Below are 21,788 nucleotides of genomic sequence, written 5' to 3'. Positions count from 1 at the left end.
AGTGATAATGATGGTAGTGACGATGGCGATGATCATGGTGGAAGTAGTGGTGGTGGTGTTAGTGATAATGTTGATGGTAGTGATGATGGCGATGATTGTGGCAGTGGTAGTGGCAATGATTAGTGTGGTGGTAGTGGTGATGGTAGTTATGATGAAAATGTCAAAAATATTTTCTTGATATCCTGATTTTCAATTTCAAAACTAATCCTTGTAATACATTGAAATACATCTCACTGGAGCTTCTATTAGTTTCTGATAGCGTTTATACATCTTTTTTCAATTTAATTTGTCTGTTTGGATGTCTTCAAATCATTTCAATATTATTGTATAGCATTCTGCCAGAAGAATCGCAACAGTGAGATAAGATTTGTTTTTGTGTATTTCGTTTCACTTTCTTCTGATGAAAAAGCCTTGGAACTATTTGCCCTCGTGTTATTTTTGCCCACATTACTTCAGTCGTATATCACATTACCTCCGTTCTCCTCCACCTTCCATCATCACCACATATCCAGTTCATTGATCACATACAGTTTCATACTACATGATTACAGAGAACAAAAGGCCATCAGAAAAACATGGTAATGATGTTTAGTCATGTATTCACTGGAATATGTTCAGCATACTTGATCATATGTAACATTACATAGAAAATAATACAAACAATATGTACAAAGGCAATGAAAGAAAGCTTTGTGGTGAAAGTAATAAAGCATGTACAACCACAAATGCCATAATGGATGAACATGTATATATACAAGGTTGAGTAGCTGGAAATTAACCAAGGTCGAAGAATCATACATGCCAAAATCTGGGAAATTATATTATGATCATCAGTAGTGATTGGATAAACCAAGGTTAAAATAAATGATGGCCTACGTATGGCAGACTAATTACAGTTATTAATCATATCATTCTTTATCAGTTTGTGGTTCTGTTGTTCTGTAGATAAATCGTACCCTCCCCCCCAAAAAAAAAATTATTAGATACCATAATCAATCTCTTTAGTATTTAATGCAAAGTTCAGTATATATTCTTTTTATAGAAAGCTGAAATTTATTATTTACTAGTCACCATTATGATTATCAAATAACTTTCACATAATATTTTCTTGTTGGTCAGGTGTACTTTTATCCCATATGAGATGGATACTAAATGAGCTTTTAAGGCGAATGAAGGATGTTCCAAATACACAAGGTAAAGTTTAATACATATACTTTGAAAACATTTTTAGAAGAGAATCATTGTCAAACTGTTAAAAAAAGTTAAAGGATGAGGGTACTTGGATTACCATGGCAACTATTAATGTTCAGTAATCTTTCCACTTGAGTATTTTCATTAAACAAGCTTCATATCTAGAAATTTGTTATCATGAACTTTCCTTCCTCTTCTGAATGTGAAATTGAGCTTATTTCTTAAACAGGTTTCATGTTATAAATTTGTTTTCACAAACTTTCACTTTTCTTCTTACTGTGTTCATGTTATTGAGACATTCTTATTCCCAAAGCCATTGTTTGACATCATAATATTGACTCTGTGCAATGGTATCCCCTTCTAGGCAAAAGTAAACAAAATACAAAGAGAGAATTCCAGTAGCGCCAAAACACAGCCAATACTAATAACAATTGTTCCTTGTTACCATTAAACTCAAAGAAACCTTACACTTGCTACTGGTACCTGTATACATTTTCACAACAAACTGTCTGTCATAGGGGGTGGGGATACTTCATAAAAAGAGTCCTGATTAAAGCTAGTATGCTTGAACACTTTCAAGTTTGATATCAATACTGATATTCTCGAAATTTTACTGTGTCTAGCCAGAAAGGTGTGAAAAGATGAAGTGTGAAATTGGATATTGATAAAACTAGAATAGAGGATTCCAAAGATCACATGCCCAGCTGGCATGATTCAAAATTATGAAAAAGGAAGAAAACCAACTGATGAATTTGCATTGACATGGAAAATGGAGGATTAGCTCTATAAAGAATGTGAGATGTATACAATTATTGGAGAGAAATCATTAGAAAATGGATATGTGTTAGATTCCAGCCCTGAAACTACAAAGAAAGAGCTTTCCATTCAGATATGTATTTGCATTTAAAGGGTGTACAATTCACACTGCTTGAAAAATAAGCTTGTCTGTTTCCTTGCAGATTAAGAATCAATGAGTTCAGAAAACCATGAAATCAATCTTCATGTAATTATATTGTTAATCTAGAGAATCTAGAGATTAAATTAATAACAAGAACAAGCTATTCCCCCAAAATACAGATCATTGTCATTCCTATATACATGCAAATATAAACCCAGTTTGAAGTCAGTCTTTCAAGCAGTTCTTAAATGATCACTAAAAATTATATATTGCTATTACCATAGAAACGCAGTTTTACAAGCATCAAAGAAAAACAAGTCTTGCACATATCCATTGTAAGACCAATGTGTCTGCTAAATTACATGTACATAATCTAAAAATGAGAAAGAAACTTGATCTGCAAGATTTACTACAGACTGATGGAAGGACGGACAGATGCATGGACCTTTTAAGTCTTAAAAAACTAACTCCACCTTAACATGTTAACCACATGACTCATTTGCACCCTCTTTAAACTTTGTTTGGCTGAGGTATTAATCAAACCAACAGAAAAAGAGATACATTGTAATTAAAAATCCAAGCCACTTTAAATTGCACAAAACAAAAGAATATTAATCCAACACTGCAGAAGCAAACAATGATTAAAAGGGTACCCCAGGCTGAAAATATAAGACTTAAAAGGTTAGAGTAAAATCAAACAAGAAAAACAGCGAAAATCCATTCAAAATCTATGAAGAATAACTACTAAAAAAAAAGAAGTAATTCCACCTTAACATTTCAATGCATGTTATCATGGATGTGTAATGAACAAGCTGGTGATGTCTCCCTACTTTTTCTTCATTTTATTTATTTTTTATTAACAAAATCTAAATTATTCAAAAAATGTGAAAATTTGATATACTGAAAATCTAATGCTTAACATCCTCAATGTTGTCACACATTTATATTACAAAGGAGATGATTAATGAGACAATTGAAGCACCTCTGACAGTCTCACCTGCATTACACGATTCAATATAGCAGCAGTGCTGACTTTAAAAACTATTATAATAAAATAATTATTCACAAAAAACACCATTCATATAATGATACAATACTACGTTCATTGACCCTAAATGACATTTGACCTTGATCACATAACCTAAGACTTGTCAGTGATACTTGATTATCCCAAAGTCTACATTTCATAAATTATATCCATAAACTTTGAAAGTTGACAGCAATTTACTGATTACCTCCAACATGGCCAAAGTTCATTGACCTTAAATGACCTTGGACTTTGGGCATGTGACCTCAAACTCGCACAGGATGTTCAGTGATACTTGATTACTCTTATGTCCAAGTTATATGAATCAGATCCATAAAGGTTCAAAGTTATGATGCAGTTCAACAAATACCCCCAACTTGACAAAAATTCATTGATTCAGGCAGGATGTTCAGTAATATTTGATTATGCTTATGGCCAAGTTTCATGAACTAGGTCCATTTACTTTCGAAGTTATGATGACATTTCAAAAACTTAACCTCAGGTTAAGATTTTGATGTTGATTCCCCCAACACGGTCTAAGTTCATTCACCCTAAATGACCTTTGACCTCGGTCAGTTGACCTAAAATTCAGGCAGGATGTTCAGTAATACTTGATTAAGCTAATGTCCACGTTTCATGAACTATGTTCATACACTTTCTAAGTTATGTTGTCAATTAAAAAACTTAACCTTTGATTAAGATTTGATGTTGACGCGGCTGCTGTCGCCGGAAAAGCACCGCCTAAAGTCTCACTCTGCTATGCAGGTGAGAGAAAAATGAAATGAAATTTGAATTAATAAAATAAAAATAAAAGGACTAGGGGCATGAGATTATCAGCTCACTCATTGTATATGCATAACAACGTGCATAGAACTGTTTCACTGAAATAAATAAAATTCTTGAAATCCAATAGCTTCATTATCTTTTGCCTGATTCTAATAAATATTTTGTTTGTTTAATCAAGCTCTATTTATACAGCTTATATTCAGCCTTGTGTACCCCTTTAAGTTGGATTCATGGATTCATGTTAGCTAGACTGCTGTTGGGTACTACTGGTCTGTCTAAACTGTCTGAGTCCTTGTAGAAAGACCTTCTTAGTCTGATCCATCATCTGATGATAAAGTTTAAGGTCTTCTTCTTTGGCCTTGAGCGTGCTCTGTAGCGCAATCTTTAATGCATCATTCTCATCAACCTGGATTGCAAGTCTGTATAGCAGAAAAGAAGTGGCATTTTAAGATTTAATGAAAAAGAAGATGGAAAAAATGGTTTCTGAAAAAAAATTACTCAAAATCAGCATGTGAAAACTGGATAAAAAGTGTATGTAAAATATTTTTTGGCATCCAATTTGTTAAAGTTAATTAAAAATAATAATATCACATAAAGGTGCACATTGAAAAGCGAAACAATAATTTGCCTTCATCTGTTGTTTTAAGAGACATGTATGCCACCATAAAATTGAGATCATGAAATTATACCAACATGCATTTTCAGGAAAACTATTCGTAGGGACTATAGACTTAAGATTCTAATATTTAGCAAAGATGATCGATATAAACCAAATTCAAACTGCCGTGAGGAGGACTGATTAGTCTTTGATGTTGTAAATTATAACAAACTATTTTTCAAAAATACATGTCCTTCATGTCATTTCAGGTACAGTTTCCAACCAGATCTACTCTTGGCCATACATATTTGTATACTAGTAATATAAATTGATGGTTGATCTGGATGGTGGGGTGGAAATTCTGCTATGACATATAAGCATTTATATTCTACATGCATATTCCTTGTAAAGACAACCAATTCAAATAAAGAACTTCTGCACTGATCATCCTGGCTCTACCACACACTGAAATGAATCTTACCTCTGCTGTAATGAGTCAATAGAGCCTTGTGAGATTGGTATGCCATCCTTAAGTAACTCCTCCACCCCTAGTAATCCTGTTAAAGATTTATTCATAATGAGCGCTGAAGATGTTTTTCCACCTGTGTGACAGAATAGATAAATCATGATTTAATAAATATTAGGCATAAGCAAATGATCTTGGCTCCAGTATGAAGTGTTCCTATGGAAAATATGCACATCAAGCCAGACCTATTATCTGTCCTAAATTTAGTCCTTAACCTAATTTTCATATTTTTCCGAACATAAAACTGTAATACCGTCCTAATACTTTATGTCTAAGGGAAATTAAGTCAGTTTAATTGTCTGAAGAGCAATTATCTCGTTACCCTGTAAGAATGTTTCATTACATCCACGTACAAATTCAGGAACTTATTTTTTAAAAAGGGGAACAGAATTCTAAATACATTTCTGACAAGGAGGTGAAAAAAGTTTGTCACTCCCCAAAGTTGAAATCACAGCAGCAGCAAACACACATTTCAATAAAAAGGGAACCTATCAAAAACACACACAGCTGTTTAGGCATAGTTGTTCAAAATATTTGACTTGGATATGGATCACCATTTAATTAAAACTAAATCAATTCTCGCTACCCCAAATAGCGATTTCACCGAGATCCGGGAAAATCCCTGTAACGCGCATTGCATTATGGGATAGCTTTTCGGTATTACAACTTCCTGATCGGAAGTCCAATGCACTGTTTTGCCATTCAGATTAACAGTGCCGCCATGCACAACAACACAACGTCGCTTTCGCTCGGAAAGTTCGTGATCACAACCCTCTCTTTCACATTTTCACGTGAAATATATTTTTTATTTCTATTTATAATTCAAATGGAATCAAAACTGACCAAATTAGATAAAAAGTATTATAATCTGTACATATTACGCTGATTGGCATCGATTTCAGCGTGGTGGAAAACTCAGTATCGCGAACCTCGCGCGAGCATGACTCTGAACCGGAAGTGGTGATGACGACCCGACGGAGTGAAAATTATCTCGTCTCGCGCATTATGAGATTTTTGTTCCTATTTGGGGTAGCGAGAATTAACATGCTTAACTTGACCCACACATTACAGTAACATTTGCATGCATATAAGAATAAAATTAACATTGAATTATGATTTTCACCATTCATTTTATTGATATTGTATTAAGTGTCACAAATGCAATTATTGACAATTGTCAAATTCAACACAATAATGGTATAGAAAATCCAAATTGTTACTTTCTTTTGCGTAGCGACTTAATGATCATTACAATAGTGAGGATTGGAAACTTAGAGAACATTTTACTGAATACACTGCAAGCATACCTTTTCCACTTTCCATTTTGGCTCTACCAAGTTGTTTTTCTAACCAAACATTCTTCTGTTTCAGCTCATGGAAGTTGTTCTGGGAATCAGCTGCTTTTGTTGCACTCTCTTCGAGTCTAGAGGAAACATACAAATATGCATGCAAGTGAAATAGGTATTAGTAAATTAAATTCTCTAATTTTTTTTTTCTGTCACACCTAAACTTTCTAACTAAAAGGAATGGTTTCTCAAATAGGAAATGGAACAACATTTCCCAGAGGACTGAAAAGACACAATCTTCCTTCACCATTACTTCAGATAGATAGCTATATCCAAATCATCTCGGAAAGGACAGTTTGTCCTATCACTTTCACTGACAGACATTGTATGCTTTATATATCTTATGTCTACAATTCTCCCTTGGCTGCAATGTTGCCATCTAACAAAAACTTCCAGGAAATCATTGATGTTGATTGGCTGTGAAGCATGGTATAATTATGCCATTGGATGGAAAAGTAACGATAACAGCAACTTTTATGAGGATTTCTTTAGATGTATTCATTATTCCATCAGTACAATTATTTTTTTTGGTACAATATATTGCAAACAATGACTGAATTTCATCTGGAAACAGAAAGGCAATCATTGTCATATATCTCACCTTTTCTGAAGAACAGCAACCAATTCAAGAAGCTTCTCTCTCTCTACATCTGCTGCTTGGCTTAGTGACTGAAGCTCCTGGCACTGTAACTTCAGAGAGTCTATTGCTTCATGGGAATACGATGATGCCAGACTCCTGTCATAAACAGTTCATTAATATCATCAAGTTTATTTCCACACTTGTAAAATGTGATGTCATTGAACTCATAGCAGAATATAGTGCAATGCAGGAAAATAAGAAAATTACAAATATCCATTGAAAATACAAAATAATTCTTTAAATTTCAAATTAGAATATGGAAGAGCTACAGGGTCAATGAACTATTGTAGGTAACACCTACAATTGTTGTATTTAAGACTGAAATAAAAAGAGCCATGATATATGCCCCACCATGAATCAATAAGAGAAGCAATGAATAGAAAACTTCATATCATAATGGCAAAAGGAATATAAAAATACCAAAAAACCTATTTTAAAATTCAGATCTCAATTTTTTTTCTTTTCTTTTTTTACTGAAATCAGGGAATAATTTTTGCTCAAAATAGGAAAGTATCAGTCATTTACATCCAAGTGTGTAGGTAAAATATGAAAATGATGCTGAAACAAAGCAAAAAATAGTCAGAATTCAGATACTTTCCTCCAAATTGAGTCATAATTTTCTCCTCTCAAATCTCCTCTCAATTTCAAAAGCTCCCTATTCATATTGTTATGTATTCGGATAAAATATAATTCCTAATTGCAGTGTGTGTAGTCAAAATATAATGAAAGAACAAATCAATACAAAACAAGACAATTACATTGGGTAAAAAAAAAGAAGAGAATCAGGAATGCTCAAAATTAAAGTTAACCCTTAAATAATTTTGAGGTGTGAGGATGATGGAAATAAGAGGGGTTAAAGGGATGGTCTGGGCTGAAAGTATTTATAGCTTAATAAATAGAGTAGAATTCACTGAGCAAAATGCCGAAAATTTCATCAAAATCGGATAACAAATGACTAAGTTATTGAATTTTAAAGTTTAGCCATATTTTGTGAAAACAGCCTTGTCATGAATATTCATTAGGTGGATTGATGATGTCACATCCCCACTTGTTCTTTTGTATTTCATTATATGAAATTAAGTTTATTCAAATTTTTTCCTCCAAGAACTAGAAAAATTGGATTGACAACTGATTTGATGCATTAGATGTTTATTGCTGCAACTTATTTCATTTTAAGGGAGACATATTATTCACACAAGTATGAAATAATGAAAAAAATTATGATCTTATGTAATAACATAAGAAAACGGAAAGTGGGGAGGTGACATCATCAGCCCACATAATGAATATTCATGATGACTGTTTTCACAAAATATTGCTAAACTTTAAACTTCAATAACTTTATTATTTGTTATCCGATTTGGATGAAATTGTCAGCATTTTGCTCAGTGAATTATACTCTATGTATTAAGATATAAATATTTTCAGCCCGGACCATCCCTTTAATACCCGGTTACTTACCCTGTGCTTGCAGGGCGGACAGAGCGTAATGGGGAGCCTCTGGGAGGTAAGTCTGCATCTCCGATACTCTGCCTTGAACCACTACGATTACTCATCTGAGATAATGTGCGTGATCCTTGTCTGTATAGCAAAACCAATCAATCACCATTAAATCAAAAGACCATAGGAAACTTCACACTCACTTTGGCACAAACAAAGATGTATACTGTAGAATAATAGCAAGTGCTTGAAAACAGCTAAAATAGGCATAAAATAGACAATTACTGTCACAAACCTCATTACCACTTCAACCTGATTTGTAAGTTTGACTATTTATGAAAACCTTTCTGTGGTATATCTCCACTTTAATGAATCATTTACTGTCTTTCTAGTTGCCTCTTCAAAGATGCACTAATAAACCTAATGAAACTTATAATTAAGCCTTCCAAGCAATCAATTGCAAATTTACATTTTACAAGTTAAAGCTAATCATTTTTTTCTAGTGCATATCCACCTCAAACTATTCTTCTGTTCAAACTTTTTTTAGTGACTTGGGATAGATTTGTAAAACAATACAAAAAGAAGTTGATGTTCTCAATCTGTTAATTCTATTTTACAAAAAGCATTTAATATACCACAAATATTTTTATAAATATGATTTCAAATGATTTTTCAGCTGAAGATATATCTCTGGTGTTTTCTTTCAATACTACAATATTACAATACATTTTTGCTGACATTTCTGACCTTGAAGGAGGAGGTGCTGGTGAGGTATTGGTGATGATACGGGTCTTCCTTCCGTTTGATGATGAAGGTCTGTTGATGGGTGTGGCTGCTGGATTCAGGACAAAGCCTTGGCTTGATGGGGGTCTGTTACCAAGAGTGAAACCCTGGTTTGAAGGGGGTCTATCAAGACCATTTATTTGCTGTTTCTACAAAAATGTTAATACAGAAAGGAGCAAATAGGACAAGTGTGAATGGATTGGAAATAACTCAAATATGGGGATAAGAAATACAGCTCCTCATTGTGCCATCAAAATCTTACTTCATTGCCATTTTGAAGAAAAGGCAAAAATACATACAAACATATTTCACATACATATTACCTCTTTATAATATAAATTAGCAATGAAGTGACATGCATTTCTCTATCAGCGCAATGGTAGAGGATAAAAATCAAAAGAAAATATCATTTTTGTCCACTGTCTTTGTCATCAGGTTTGCAGTGAAAATGTCTGTCAAAGATTGTTAAACAATATCCTTAATCTGTCTGATTATTTGCAGTCTCACAGAAAAAAAAATCTATTTGTAACGATTCTATTATGCAACATGGATGTGGAAAAAAAAATCCTAAAAACACAACTGCAAGGATATAAGACATTGACATTCAAGATGAATATGAGTCACTGACCTGTCTTCTCATCTCAATAATTTCCTCCTCTAAAGCCTTGACCTTCTTCTCTTTCTCCATGACGATGATACGGAGCTGCTCCATGGCATTTGCTTCCCTCTGTGCATGTTGATGTAGGTTGTGGTGTTCACGTACCTGGTGCTCGACATTCTGCTTTTCTTTGTTACCTAACTCATCCAATGACTGCTTCAACTGGCTCTGTTGTTTCTGTACATGTTCATTCCCCATAATGAAATCATGGGTACAAGGTTTGATAATCAATTGGTGATTCTGTCACCTCTCTCTCTCCTTTTATCTTCTTTGCCAGGTGTTCTGTAAACTATGGTCCACACCAGAATTTTCTTAAATTTTTTACTCTCTCTCTCTCTTGCATTATTCTTCCTTTTTAATTTGTCATTATCTGAGTACCTCCTTATCCAATACATTGTCTATTTTCATATTAAGAATCTACTTTAGGTTTTTGTCTCCAGATAACACATTTCTTACTTTATTTTCTATATAAAAAAGCTAATTGATAACTAATAAAAAAAAATCAGTAACTGAATGTTTACATCTATCTGAATAATAATCAAGAAAGATAAAAAAAAAATTTCACCCACTTAATGTTAGAGAAAATAAAATAATCTGATGATAATAATCAAAGACAAAATATAAGATCCAAGACCTAGAAAAATTGGTATAAGTCGCTTGTTCATAGGATTTCTAATTGTTATTATTCAAGAACACTTCACAAGATCTTCACGAGATAACCAAATGAAAAGTTCCACTAATTTCTCAACAATTTATTTTCACAGCTATTTGATTGAAATGCAAAAGTATAATTAATGAACACTCACCAATAGGGCCTCAATGAGTTCATCATCGTGTCTGCCTTTATCCATGCATCTAGCTACCTGTTGTTTGAGGCCTTTTATTTCTTCCGAGAGAACCTTGTTACGAGCTTTGCAGGCATCCATCTTGTTCTTCAACCTAGCATGGTCTTCTTCCAAGGCTTTCAGGTCATTACTTACTCGCTGCATTGTAAAAACAACATCAATGAAACATTACAATATTCTATATGATATAAAAAACCAACCATATGTCGATGAAAATAATGACCAAAAGTCTTCTGCTAGCGATTTGGAAGCAAATGCCATAGATCAGCTCCGTTAGGTCACCAGGGACAAAGAGAGAAGATCAAGGCTTTAGAAGGCTCTTTCAAGATGGTTTCTAAAGCTGTTCATACCTTACACACAGCTTTACATTAAAGGGGAATGAAACCTTTGGAATAAATAGGCTTCTGTTGAAACAGAAAAATCAAAGAATAAGAACAAAGAAAGTTTGAGAAAAATCGGACAAATAATGAGAAAGTTATGAGCATCTGAATATTGCAATCACTAATGCTATGGAGATCCTCCTATTGGCAATGCGACAAGGATGTGTGATGTCACATGTGAACAACTTTCCCTTTGATGGCCTATAAAATACCCTCAAAATGTATCTTTATTTTTCTTATGGTGATACAAACTCTTTACCCATGATGTATTCTTTAAAAATCTGTATTACATGCCTTCCAATAGAAAGAACACATGATCTACTGATAGATGTGATAAAAGAGGCAATTTAAGTGAAATAGTAACTAAAGTAATGGGAGAGTTGTTCACAAGTGACATCACACATCTTTGTCGCATTGCCAATTTGAGGATCTCCATAGCATTAGTGATCGCAATATTCAAATGCTCATAACTTTCTCATTATTTGTCCGATTTTTCTCAAACTTTCGTTGATCTGTTTCTTTGATATTTCTGTTTTCACACAAGCTATCTTGTTCCATAGGTTTCATTCTCCTTTAAATTCTGTTAAATGTCATATCTCGATTTTTTCGTTCTGAAATATTGGGTATTAATTTCTAAGAACCCTCATCAAATTTTTTGACAAATAATCATTGCGGTTTGTAAAGTAAGGAGCACCTTACAAATATTTTGATGAAATGACACCCAAATAATGAATTGAAATAGAGATAAATTACATGCAACTCACAAATCTTCATTGCCACTCAATATCAACTACTTCCCTAATTGCTGAAAACAATGAGAGGACATCATTAAGTTGAGACTATCACTCTAACTTGATAACTGTTCCTAATGACTTTCATTGTATCACAAACACCACTTTTTCAGCATTTTTTATGTAACCCTTTCTCTTCTCATCAATTATTTAGCCTTTCATGTACCACTTTTTGTCTTGTCTGTGAAATGTAAAAGTACTGGTAAAGACCATGAAAAGTTAAGTATGTCAATTCAATTCAATTTCCAATTTGATTTTTGTTTATAATTTTTTTCTAACCTGTCTAATCTGCATGCCATGGGGTATGAGGTATTGAATTATATATTTATATTGAGCAATATGCTCAAAAGGAAAATGCATTCAAATTCAGCTTCATAAGAAGCCCCCCCCCCCCGAATAGTATTATAAATGTATCTTTTAAATATTAAATAGGTTCTCTGCATCCATCTTGAGTACACAAGGACACACACTAAGTACTATAAAAATTAATTGGGCATTCATGCATATTGCTCGGATTACTAGGCTGCTCACCTTTTTTAAGAGCACCACTCTCACCATTTTATGGACATGGCTCAAGTTCATGATGTAGCGTGGATAATTCTAGGGATCTGCAACAAATTTTATTGCGCCAAATGAAAAAATGGTGAACTGTTTCATGATTGGGTTAGACTCTTCAGTAAAAAAAAGTTCTTACTTCTTTGGCTTCTCTCTTTTCTTTCTCCAGTTGTCTGACCCTGTTTCTCTGTTTCTCATCAATTGATGGCTTACTGGTCCTCTGTACTGGTGCAGAAAGGGGAGACATGCCAAGACCATCTCCGGTGATGTCCATGGTCATAAAACGATCCTCAAGGCTAAGTTCTGTATCAGGTCTCATGTTCTGTACCTGATTGGTTTGCGACTTTAACCTTTCAACCTACAAGTCAAAGCACATAACACAGGAAACAAGGACGTGAAATGATCCTCAGGGCTCAGTTCTATATCTCGCTTTGAAACTGGTTACAGTGTGAGTTTAGCCTTTCCATCTGCCAGTCAAATCACAGGCTTGACTGAAATTTCTGAAGAAATCAACTTCTATTCTGTGCCCCTTCATTTATGAAATCTCTAGTACAAACTGCTTTTCCATTATTGTTGGAAAGTTTTTATGAGAAAAGGAATGCAAGATTGGTAGATTACACTATACGGAGAAGAGTGATGCCAGGGTATTTCATAATGAAGGTGGGCAAGACAATCTATACAGTGCATCCCCAAAAAACTATACACTTGTGAAATGGCTGCCACATAAAAAATATATCATTTTTTGAGAAAACACTTACATATATGGAAGCCAATAAAGTAAATAAATGACACCAAAAAGTTGGAAAACTATTCATGCTTGAGCGAGCACTGCCCACTGAAACAAAGGGTATAAAAATTAGGCTGGGCCGGAATTAGCCTTCCAATTTCTGTCAGTTTTTGAGAGGCAAATCCTTTGGAAATTGCAAAGTTAAGGGTGTCGTGATAAATTAATGATCAACCATGACCAGTTTTGGTTGTTTAAGCAAATTTCATAAATTATTAAATTGAACTTTAATGCATGAGTGAACACAAATTACATTTTTGGGTAGCATTTCAACTTTTATCACGTGGATCTCAGCAATGTGTTCATGGGAATCGGCAGAATAGGGGGTGAGATAGGACTTAAAGGTCAAGTCCATCCCAGGAAAATGCTGACTTGAATAAATAAAGAAAAATCAAACTAACATAGTGCTGACAATTTCATCAAAATTGGACGTAAAATAAGAAAGTTATGACATTTTAAAGTTTCGCTTATTTTTCACAAAACAGTGATATGCACAACTAAGTGACTCAGTCGATGATGACCATCACTCACTTTTTCCTTTGTTTTTAATTGTTTGAATTATACAATAATTCATTTTTTATAGATTTGACAATAAGGACCAATTTGACTGAACCATATAGTATTAAACAATGCTAATTCCACATGTTCAGGGAGGAATTAATCGTATCACTTGACAATGAGGAGAAAAATTAGAATATTTCATATTTCATGTAATAAAATACAAAAGAAATAGTGAGTGGATGACGTCATCAGTCTCCTCATTTGCATACCGAACTGGATGTGCATATAACTGTTTTGTGAAATTAAGCGAAACTTTAAAATGTCATAACTTTCTTATTTTACATCCGATTTTGTTGAAATTTTCAGTGTTATGCTTGTTGGATTTTTCTCTTTTTATTCAAATCAACTTTGTGTTGGGGTGGACTTGTCCTTTAAGTGGGAGAAGTAGGTTGATGGAATAAAGGTCAACAGAACATTAAGCTCCCCCATTCTTCTCTCCTACCCTCCCCTCCCGTTGAGAGACTGCATTGCTAGTGTTATATGCGTGAAGTCCTGAGCAGAATGTTGATTTAATGATAAATTCTGAATTGGGGCATCAATTTTTTCTTATCAATCATTAAGTCAACAATTTATCAATAAATTGACTCATTCAATGTGCAATGTGATCAATCAAACATTCATTTTTTCAATAAATTATTTCATAAATCATCATAACCAGTCAATTTCTTGGTAATCATTCAATGAAAAAAAAACTGACCATCAGCCACCGGTCACTTGACAGTTAAGTTTTGAATACCGGTAGGCTACAATGCAGGAAGTGAGAGAGAGAGAGAGAGGGGGGGGGGGGGCCCGGGAAATGGAGGTGGAGGGGAGGGTACATATGACTTTAAATTTGTAAAAGGACACAAAGGAGAGGAATGCCCGTTTAACCAAGTCTTACAATATCTCGCCTTCTTGCTTGTAACAGGACCATCACATTACTCTGACTATCACTAACACACTGCTGAGGTACACAAGATGAATATGCTACACTAAAATTACAATTCCTGCTCAATCATGCATTAAATTTCAATTTAGTAACTCATGAAATTTTGCCTAAGAAACCAAAACTTATCTCACTCATTAATTTAGTATAATACTCTTAGCTTTGAAAGTTCAAAGGGACTAACTTCTCAAAAAAAAAAATGTAAGGCTAATTCCTGCCCAGCCTAGCCAAGCTTAGTCACTCAGGAGGAGAGAAGTGGGGGGGGGGGTTGAGATGGAGGGAGGGGTTGCTAAATATTCTGTTGACCTTTATCCCATCAACGTTCTTCACCTACTTAAGTCCCATCTTACCCCTTATTCTCCGGACTGTCATGAACATATTGCTGAGATCCACATGATAAAGTCAAAATAATGCACTAAACTTGAAATTCTCATGAAATTTTCTCAAACAACAAACTGATCACAATTGATCATTAATTTATCACCAAACCCTCAACTTTGCTAGTTCCAAACAACAAAAAAACCTGAAAGGAATTGGAAGGCTAATTCCAGCCCAGCCTAATTTTCACACCCTTTGTTTCAGTGGGCAATGCTCGCTCAAGCATTAATAGTTTTCCAACTTTTTGATGTCATTTGAAAGTTGACTTTATTGGCTTTCCATATATAAGTCTTTCCCCCAAAGTGATAGATTTTTTTTCAAAAGTGGATGGGTTTTTTTGGGGACACACTGTGGGCAACATTAATTTAGAATAATATGGGTAATAACATAGAATTATTACGATCCAGACTTATATTTTAATACACTTATCCCTTCCCTTTTGTGTTTATTCTTAATTACAGGAGAGAGGTATGCCCCCCAGTATACAGATATTGGATACAGAATAATACATTTACTTCACCCACCCCCCCCCCAAAAAAAAAATGGCAATTTTTCAAATTGTTCAAAGACAATTATGGCAAGTTAGTTTTATTGAATAATATGGGTAATGATATAGAGTTAACATGATCCAGATTTATATTTTTATACTCTTATTCCTTCCCCTTTATTCCTTTGTTTATTCTATCCAGGGATAGCTTTGAAGCTGCTGAAACGGATTACTCTTCAAGGTTTAAGGTTAATTACAGGGGAGGGGGGGTTATGCTCCCGGAATACAGATATTGAATACAAAATAATACATTTACTTCACCCCCACTAAATCATATTGCCATTTTTCAAATTATTTAAAGACAATTATAGCAAGTTAGTGAGATTCTGGTAACAAATCACATGTTTCACATGCTGGATTGAAAAATAAAGATTACCTTCTTTTGAAGCAATAGTATTTGTTGAGCTCGACCCTTCCATCCGCTAGGCTGGTTGAGCAATGACTGGATGTTTACATTGTCTCCAATCTCATTGCTAAGGACCTTGTGACATACTTTGAGTTCCTGTTTCATGCTGGCTATCTGTGTACGGTATTCACCCATCTTGGCATTGGCCTGGCTGAGTTTATCTTGACTTGCCTTCAGCTCAGCCTGAACCGCAGCAGCCTGTTTGAATACAAATGAAAAGAAACAGGTTTCTATTTCAATAGCAAAGATGTACAATTCTTATGGTCATGCACCTAAAATGTCAAAATGAGAGAAATTTTAAGATAAAATGAACAGAAAAAGTAATATAGTAATATGAGTGTGAATAAATATACAATGTATGTTTTTTCTGTACATTCAGCTTTTTCGTAAATATTGACTACAAAAAAAAAAAAATGAAAATTTGCATTCCACAGAAGAGTGAACTTATTTAGTTTGCTTGGGAGAAAAGGGTTAGATTAATTGGTGAGAATTCCATCCTGAAAATAGGAACTTTTCAAGGAATTACAAGAGGATATCTTACATACTTTTACCAATTCAAAACAGTGTCAGTAATTTCATTTTCCCATCAACTAGGCTTGCTGATGTGGAATAATAATGCCACAATCATTGAGCTGTACACGCACACCAAAGTTTGGAGCTTATCAAACATGAATGACTGATTGTGGTAACAACTCACAAAATAATATTAATATTTTTTCCATGATTGAGTTAGATTAAAAAAGATGTGTTTTTTAAACAAAAATTTATACCTTACTTCAAAATACTCATTTTGAAAAAAAAATGCAATATACATGTACATCACGTACACTGGGCTAATAATGCAATTATTCTAATTTCTTGAGAAAGTGTATGAATTGAATTTGTTATTGAATCCACAATACAGTAAAGTACTGTACTCTAATGTTGACCTATAAATGCAATTCTTTTCTTACCTGTTCTTCTGTAGGGCTTGGTGGTCTTGGCTTACTAGAACCTGCACCTCGACTAATCTAAAGAAAAAAAAACCCAAAACAGTAAAATTGAACATACATCACAAAAAAGATCAAAATGCACTCATGAGACAGATAGTGGTTCCTTGACACAATGGCTTTGAAAAATAGGTATTTAAAAATACAAAGTCAACATAACATAGGATGATGAGCAATGAAAATGAACAATAACAACGAAGAAGCAAAACACCATTTTGGGGGAACTAGAAATGTACGTATGTCAATTCTGGTTGAGAATCCACAAATATTACAAAGCATGGTAATACTATTCATCTTATTCAAAAGTCGTAGTTAAAGCCTTTCTAACAGATATTTTCAGTATTAACAGAAATTTTATAAGAGACAGACCTCTATCTCCAGATCCCGGACCTTCCGGGTAAGTTGTCTGTTTTTTGTCTTCTCACTCTCAAGCTCCGATGTCAACTCTCTGGATTTCTTGGAGAGCTCCACAATTCTTGTGGCAGCATTCTCATTGGCAACCCCACCTCCTAAAGAATAACAACAAACAAAAGTAGAGTTTGTTTGGCTAAAGATGCGAATAATATAAATGTAAAAGTCTAAATGATGCATCATTGCTGGGGGTGACAAAACTTTTTATCTAGATGTCTTGGAAAATGTGATATCCTATGCAAATCTAACCTTTCTATCAAAAAAAGAAAAAGAAAAACAATAAATAAAGTACAATCAATTACACCATGTCAAAAGGGAGACTATCCCTTCAGAGACAGTCTTTTGTTGGCTATGTTTTTGAGCTCTCCTAAAGATCAAACTTAAAAAAAAAAATCAAGTCTGTCACCATACAAGCAATACATAACATTTTGTTAATTTATAAGAAGGTAATTGAAAATCAAATGTTTTACCTCCTAAAGCGAGTCTGTCCTGCTCCCTTTGTTTTTTAAGTTTCCTGATTTCATAATCCCTTTCACTGAGAAGTTTATACAGCCGCCCAGTCTCATCTTTTAACTCCTGTTGAAGAAGAAGGAAAATAGCATTATTAAAATTATACATATCTACTTGTGATTATTAATTCAGACACAACTATGGTATTAAATATTCAAGTAGAGGATTATTACCAGTGGTAATATCATGATATGGCAATTAATTAGTCCCCCATAGTCATCAAGCAATTTTCACAAAACCGTATTTCTGCTAATGTGGATTGCATACAGACATCATTCATTCAAAGGACACTTGTACATGTATGACCCTTTGCCTTGTAACCTGTTGAGGGATGTCTGGATTTCATGGCCTGCGTCACACATTTATTGCAGTTTGAGCTAGTTCTCATTTTTGAAACAATTAAAACCTGCATTTAACTTTATATATCGTGAAAGGTAATATATTGTCTAATGTCTACTCCATATATCATCTTTCAATATTGCAATTGTGAAGCATAGTTGTACAAGAAAAAGGTGAATTTGTGCACTGTGAATACACCATTCAATTTTTCATAATAGAACCAATATGATACATAGATAAGCATTTCTCCTTAGTCACCATTTCATACTAGCTAATACTACTACTTCATTCAAACGAACATGAGTCATGTAATTCTTACCCTAATGTTATCAGATAATTCCTCATTCATGTGTTCCTGGAACATGGTGTTCTTTGTTACTGGATCACTAAGCTGAAGTGAAGATTAAAAAATATATAGTAGGGTTTCAGTTGTCAATGAAATATAACTAGAAAATTTATCTAACAAAATACAGTACCTGTATTAATGCATATCCAAAATGAACCTTAATTCATCATTTAAATTATGCAGTTTCTCATATTGTGAAACATACATTGAAGATCTGAAGTACACTGTCAAATGTAAATAAAATAATGTACATCAGGAATAAAAAAAAGACTCTGATGACAAGAAGGAATTGTACTGTTGCTAAGCATACACTAAAAAATGTGCGCACAATAACTGAAGGAGAAAAAAAACCATCCAAAATAAAGATTGAATAATGTATACCTTCAAGCACAAGTCATCCTGCACTCCAAATCCATTCAACTGTTTTTCACCACCTTTGACATCTTCTGATTTGGAGGAAGCACCCTTCTTTGCCACCTTGCCCTCTTGTCTCTGTTTCATTCGCATCAGTTTCTTCTGCTGTTGTTCCTGTAGAACTTGAAACTGCTGCCTGAGAGTTGCATCTCCCTCATCCATGATGCTTTCTATCAAATTGCTAACTCCTATAAATGGAAACACAGCTGCATGTCAACAGAAAAAATACAAGGATATTCTGTTTAATTACACTTATCCAGAGTTTACATGGCCTGAAATAAAACTTCATTTATAAAACAAATTTGAGTATCAATGAATTACAGCGCATAAGTATGAACACACAATTTACAAAGGGGAATGCTCTTGGATACATCTCTTGTGTACATCTAACAAGACTTTACCATTGCCAGCAAGTTATATTTTACTGTTGTAATTGACTAATATCTCTGCTAAATAAAAAAAGTTATTCATCGCAACATGTATAAAAGATATAAAGCTAAGGAATTAAGCTTGGACTTGGTGTTATACGTTAGCGATCAACAATGAGAAACAAGATGGCGGCGTAAACATTCGGGCAAGTCTCCCCCGTCTTTTCATAATATTTTATCATTTTTTTAATGAACTCTTGTTTAAACATGAAATCGATAGCGTAGAAATGTCGGAATTGAAGTTGTATCCCATTTACATGATTTAGGGCTAGAAATTTTAGAAGGAAAGTAGAATCTCGGGGGCGAAAGTTTGAGGTGTTTTGGCGGTACAAGTAGTAGACCAAAAGCTTCGGTCTCTGTTATGTTGGCTGTTCCGCTGAACTCCGTTGGCTCCACTCACCAAATACAGAGACCGAAGTTCTAGCTCGATCTGTAGAGGGACTCAATGGCCATATGTTTATGTATTGATTAAGTTCGGATAAAACAGAGAAGTGAAGTTACATGACAGCCGAAGTAAGTCACTGTTTTTTCCCCTTTTATTAAAAGTTTTAAGTTTAATTTTCCCCATTTTGGTGCATTTCAGGCCAAAACGGAATAATAATCTCTATCCTTTTTGGTACAGTTCTTTTTATTTTATATTTATATTTATATGAAATAAAGACAAAAATCGATGAGCCCCGTCGGGGGGATTTAGTACGAGAAAAAAAAAAAAAATTAACTCCTCGAAACAGACGGCTGCCAGCTGTCTATACATGTAGATGAATGCAATTTTGGAATCCCGGGCTCCGTGGAGAGTAAGCATACATTAGTAAATGATTTTTACTCGCTAGGAGGAGCCTCCAGTTTAGTGTTAGTCTTGCTAACGTTAGAGCAGCGCGCGCGATGGAAGTGGCATCAGGGCGTGGGCCGGACCCCGAGGCGGAGTGGCACGAGCAGCAGGCCCGTGCGTGCCGCCCCGGCCCTGCCCGCCGATCTCCGACAGCCCATGGCCATGACAGCGTCAGCGGAGGAACTGAAACGAGAGCAGCTAGCAGGGTAAATTAAACACCATCCAAATAATTGTAAAACAAAATAACATTAGGGCCTACAGTCAATTTCGAGACTAAATTTCCTTTAAATATTATGATTGAAAAACTAAATCACTAACCTAAAACAACAAATAAATCGAGATTAAAAGCGTTACTATATGTCTATAACTTAGTTTACCTTCGCAACAGCACCGTGTAATCCAAAATTGCGTTGGTATTTCCTTTTTCTAAAATTAAACTTTCAAAAATTCCCTCTAAATTTTTTTTAAGAATTAAAATAAACCAAAATTATTATTTTAATTATATTTTAGCACATATGACAGACAATTTGAGAAAAAATAATGATTCTGATATTTTTAATTTCTAATTAACCGAACGATAGGTTAAAGGTCTCAGTAAAATTCTTGTTTTGGAAGAAATTTCGGAAGGTGAGCAAAACTAAGTCTTCATTTTCAAATCATTTATGTGACATTTATTTGAAAAAAATCTTTGTTATCAACATAATTAATGGTTGTTAAGAGCTATGTAAATAGTTCTGCACCTTTATTTAGTTTAAAAAGTAGCTATTTTGCTGTAACAGACGTTTTTTCCGGGCCGGACCATTCAATTCATTGCATTGGCATCGGAATTGCACGCAAAAAGGCAGAGCGCCGACGACACGGCCGACTCGCTCGTCTGTCGATTAGCTCCGCCGCCGGGCACCGGCCGCCATGCACCGTTCAAAGTTTAATTTTAGATCGTGGACCCGGCTCCGTTATTTAACAAGTCGAGGAAATTCTCGAATTGAGGGTTATCAAATAGATTGCCAATTGCCAATGTTCGTCTAGTCAGTCAACTCGACTAATCGGTAGAGTAACCTGCCCTGGCCTGGATTCTTGTTAACTTAAGCTTTTCCAGTTTTCTGCAATTTTTTTTTTCTGAATTAGCGTTTTAGTTTTTGCATAGGCCTAGGCATAGCCATAGAATAGTCGATCTGACTAACTTGTTACTGTTACAGTGTTAGTTAAGTTTGTTGAATATTGAATGTTTAACTTATGAGTGCAATGGACAGTTTTCTTCATGAAGTGAAAGATAAAATTGTCAATATCACCGAATGAAGTATTCTGGAATTTGTAGCCAGGAGAATCTAGAGACTAAAAATCATTCACTTATGTGTGCTTACTCTCCACGGAGTCAGGGATTTTGTCCCTATCATGCGTATACCACGGTCAAAATTGAAAAATCGCCCCCAAGACTTGGCCCAAGAGCCCAAAAATCA

At 34.4% G+C, this 21,788-nt stretch overlaps 2 protein-coding genes across 8 annotated transcripts in view; one reads left to right on the top strand and one right to left on the bottom strand.

The window, feature by feature from the left end:
* Positions 1 to 582: 582 nt before the first annotated feature.
* LOC129257350 (coiled-coil domain-containing protein 13-like) lies at positions 583 to 21,139 on the bottom strand. 5 transcript variants are annotated; one of them, XM_064096932.1, is made up of 16 exons: positions 21,072 to 21,139; positions 19,042 to 19,280; positions 18,634 to 18,705; positions 17,936 to 18,041; positions 17,424 to 17,563; positions 17,019 to 17,075; positions 16,036 to 16,263; positions 12,604 to 12,822; positions 10,700 to 10,876; positions 9,864 to 10,070; positions 9,200 to 9,384; positions 8,474 to 8,593; positions 6,974 to 7,108; positions 6,334 to 6,449; positions 4,982 to 5,102; positions 583 to 4,321 (listed from the first exon to the last, which is right to left on the bottom strand). In XM_064096932.1, exons 2-16 carry the CDS (start codon positions 19,234 to 19,236, stop codon positions 4,144 to 4,146), a joined length of 2,256 nt encoding a protein of 751 aa, XP_063953002.1. In that variant the 5' UTR covers positions 19,237 to 19,280; positions 21,072 to 21,139; the 3' UTR covers positions 583 to 4,143. The 5 variants fall into 5 exon arrangements, with proteins under 5 accessions (XP_063953002.1, XP_054751622.2, XP_063953004.1 ...); XM_054895647.2 differs by lacking the exon at positions 21,072 to 21,139 and adding an exon at positions 20,709 to 20,746; XM_064096934.1 differs by lacking the exon at positions 21,072 to 21,139 and adding an exon at positions 20,650 to 20,727 and having other exon boundaries at positions 19,042 to 19,262.
* The window catches only part of LOC129257351 (tetratricopeptide repeat protein 21B-like), a 31,228-nt gene continuing 29,788 nt past the window's right edge, over positions 20,349 to 21,788 (top strand). The window contains exon 1 of one of the 3 annotated variants that reach the window (XM_064096931.1): positions 20,349 to 20,537. The gene's annotated coding sequence lies outside the window, so the exon portion shown is untranslated. Of the gene's footprint in view, positions 20,538 to 20,873; positions 20,959 to 21,194; positions 21,378 to 21,788 lie in introns of those variants that run through there. The other 2 variants (XM_054895650.2, XM_064096930.1) reach the window with 2 other exon arrangements.

This window comes from Lytechinus pictus, chromosome 3 (genome assembly GCF_037042905.1).
Source record: "Lytechinus pictus isolate F3 Inbred chromosome 3, Lp3.0, whole genome shotgun sequence".
NCBI classification, from domain to species: domain Eukaryota; kingdom Metazoa; phylum Echinodermata; class Echinoidea; order Temnopleuroida; family Toxopneustidae; genus Lytechinus; species Lytechinus pictus.
Note: the sequence above shows the minus strand (reverse complement) of the source record. Positions and strands in the feature narration are given on the sequence as shown.

What these genes read in the sequence shown, in the direction of transcription:
- LOC129257350 (XM_064096932.1), bottom strand. Translation starts at nt 19,236, where the DNA reads ATGGATGAGGGAGATGCAACTCTCAGGCAGCAGTTTCAAGTTCTACAG. An exon ending in AATTATCTGATAACATTAGG is followed by an intron (nt 18,042 to 18,633) that starts GTAAGAATTACA and finishes CTTCTTCAACAG; the next exon opens with GAGTTAAAAGATGAGACTGG. An exon ending in ATTGACTCATTACAGCAGAG is followed by an intron (nt 4,322 to 4,981) that starts GTAAGATTCATT and finishes TCTGCTATACAG; the next exon opens with ACTTGCAATCCAGGTTGATG.